Source organism: Cicer arietinum, chromosome 4 (assembly GCF_000331145.2).
Source record: "Cicer arietinum cultivar CDC Frontier isolate Library 1 chromosome 4, Cicar.CDCFrontier_v2.0, whole genome shotgun sequence".
NCBI classification, from domain to species: Eukaryota; Viridiplantae; Streptophyta; class Magnoliopsida; order Fabales; family Fabaceae; genus Cicer; species Cicer arietinum.
The window spans coordinates 15334061-15336516 of record NC_021163.2 but is presented as its reverse complement, the minus strand read 5'-3'; the positions used below and the strand labels follow the sequence as shown (position 1 = coordinate 15336516).

General features: G+C 29.9%; 1 protein-coding gene across 1 annotated transcript in view; it reads right to left on the bottom strand.

Moving 5' to 3' along the window:
* Positions 1–1975, bottom strand: part of LOC101504259 (2-oxoglutarate and iron-dependent oxygenase domain-containing protein CP2-like) — a 4799-nt gene extending 2824 nt beyond the window's left edge. The window contains exons 1-5 of the mRNA XM_004496961.4: positions 1610–1975; positions 1468–1515; positions 1087–1263; positions 839–989; positions 666–752 (exon numbers count right to left, since the gene is read on the bottom strand). Of these exons, the coding sequence (XP_004497018.1) occupies positions 666–752; positions 839–989; positions 1087–1263; positions 1468–1515; positions 1610–1897 (751 nt within the window). The 5' untranslated portion in view covers positions 1898–1975. The remainder of the gene's footprint in view (positions 1–665; positions 753–838; positions 990–1086; positions 1264–1467; positions 1516–1609) is intronic.
* Between the last annotated feature and the right edge of the window lie 481 nt (positions 1976–2456).

Below are 2456 nucleotides of genomic sequence, written 5' to 3'. Positions count from 1 at the left end.
TCGGAAGAGATAGCCAAAAAGGCCAAAATAATCACAGTATCACGAAAGTTAGAGTAGTGAATTTTGAAAATTCAAGTCACCATAACGGAAAAGAAGTGAACTAAAATCATTTTAAATGGAGGGTTTGAGATCAAATGGGATAAAGTTTCCAATTTAAAATAAGAGTTATATAATGTTTATTAAATAAATGAATAAGGAATGATTGGAAGGTTTCATGATAATCTATCATTTTAATCAATTCATTCTAAAAAGATCTTAAATTAGAAAATATTTATGTGAAATGAAAAGTTAATCCTCCCTTCCCACCCCCTCCAAAACCCTCCATCACAAATCATTCTCAGGGGAAGATAAAATATCCTACAAGGCTAACTAAAGAAGTTACATGACTAAAATGCCATGCAAGGCTAAAAAAAATCAACAAATATGAACAATATCTCTGTATTCCAGGCAATGATGAAAATTTCAAAACAAAAGATTTGAAATATACAAGATAACAGTTTAATGTAAATAGCATAAATAGAATGGTGAAAGTAAATTGATATAAAACCATTGGAAGATAAACTAGATATGTTCAAAACATGAAATTCCGTTCAGGTTGATAATTTTGATATAGCGACCAACTAATAGCAAATCACATAACTATGACAGAAGTTTGAAAAACCTACCAAGTTCCACATCCCTATTGGTTCCATATTCAACAACAAAACCATGATGCGAGTCCAGTGTGGATCCACCAACTTCATTAAAAAAAACTACAAAAATAAAATGCAAAAGTCAGTATTGTTTTTTTACCTCATTCCTATCTATGTTTTCATCCATTCTCATTAAGAAAAATAACCTCGAGCTATAGGACTTATGAAATCATTCATCAATCTATCAAGCATGGCTTCCAGACCAAAATCATCAAGAACAGCACCATATTGATTCATTGTATTAGGTCGCATGATTCTGAATTTGGTCTCATGGACCCACCGTTCAAAATTATCCACCTAAGCAATCAAAACCTGATAAGAAAACACAAAACACGAATATATGGAACGGATGTACTGATATATGCATGAAAAGGAAAGAAAAGGCATGTAATACCTCAGACACCAACATTTCACAAAACTGTGGTCGAAACATTTCAAACGTATAAATTCCTCTGGCGGGCTCGGCCATTATACTTCTAAAACTCGCTGGTGTATTTTCTTTAATAGCTCTGAGAAACGACGGTGCAAAAAAGTTTTCACTATGGATAGTATATATCTCCTTATGTAGCGGCTACATAACAAATGTGAATAATTGGTAAGATGATTGTTCTAAGTCGTAAAATTCTGATATTAATTGGTAATATTCCCCCTTCAAAAACAAAACCATGTTTTATCCCACGGTCACAATAATTGCAAAAGAATCATAACAATAAACCAACAGAATTTTCTATTTACAAGTGGAGAAAGCTTATTTGACATTCAACAGAAAACTTACAGGATAATTTAACATGATCTTTCGCCTGTATTCCTTGTGCTTTTGAGTCTGTTGAATCGAACATAAAACAACAAAAAAGTGAGAAAGTGAAGAACAAAGAAAAAGAAAAAAAAGGTAAGTTTATATTGTGATAGTAACTGACCCGAATGCGTTCAGAGTGAGGCAGATAACGGAGAAGAATGTTGGACATGTAATGAGCTTTGAGGTCACGAGAGAGGTTAATGACGTGAGAAGGAAGATATTTTTCGAGAGAAGTGAAAATAATATGGTTGAAATCCAAAGGAAGATCTTCATAGTTATCAGGCATGTGATTTCCTCTAGGGCTTCCAAGAAGTCTAATCGAATTGGGGGAATTTGAACCAATGTCTCCGTTAATCCTCATGCGTTCCAACGAACCATTCTCATTCTGATTCTGATGATGATACATCATCTCCGATTTCTGATATCTGATCTCTCTCTAGGGTTCACTCTCTCCTTCGATTCATCTCTTCCAAACAAAACCAACATGAAATAATATATATAGGTACTGTTAATTTCACACTTATTTTTGGAATTTATCTAATACAATTGATTTTGTTTTAAAATATAATTGATTCTTTAATAAAAATATATATATATATATATAATTAATTTTATTGATCTGTTAAAAAATAGGATTATATTGTAAGTAATTGTTTTTCAAAGTTTTAGTCTTGTTTAATAGAGTTTTTTGAAAAATAAAAATTATTTAAATAAAAAGTTGCTTTTAGTATCTTCTATAAAAATTTAGTTATCTGTTGGTGAATATATTTATTTTAAATTTTTTAATAATATTTATAAAATAAAATAAAAAATTTTAATATATTAATTAAGTAATAAAATATTATAATTTATAATGATATTGTCGTGAACATTTAAATGTTAGCCGTATAAAATATGAACAACACTAAAGATGAATATAATAACTACTATCAATTGTCACTATTGATAATCACAAAAATAATAAATTA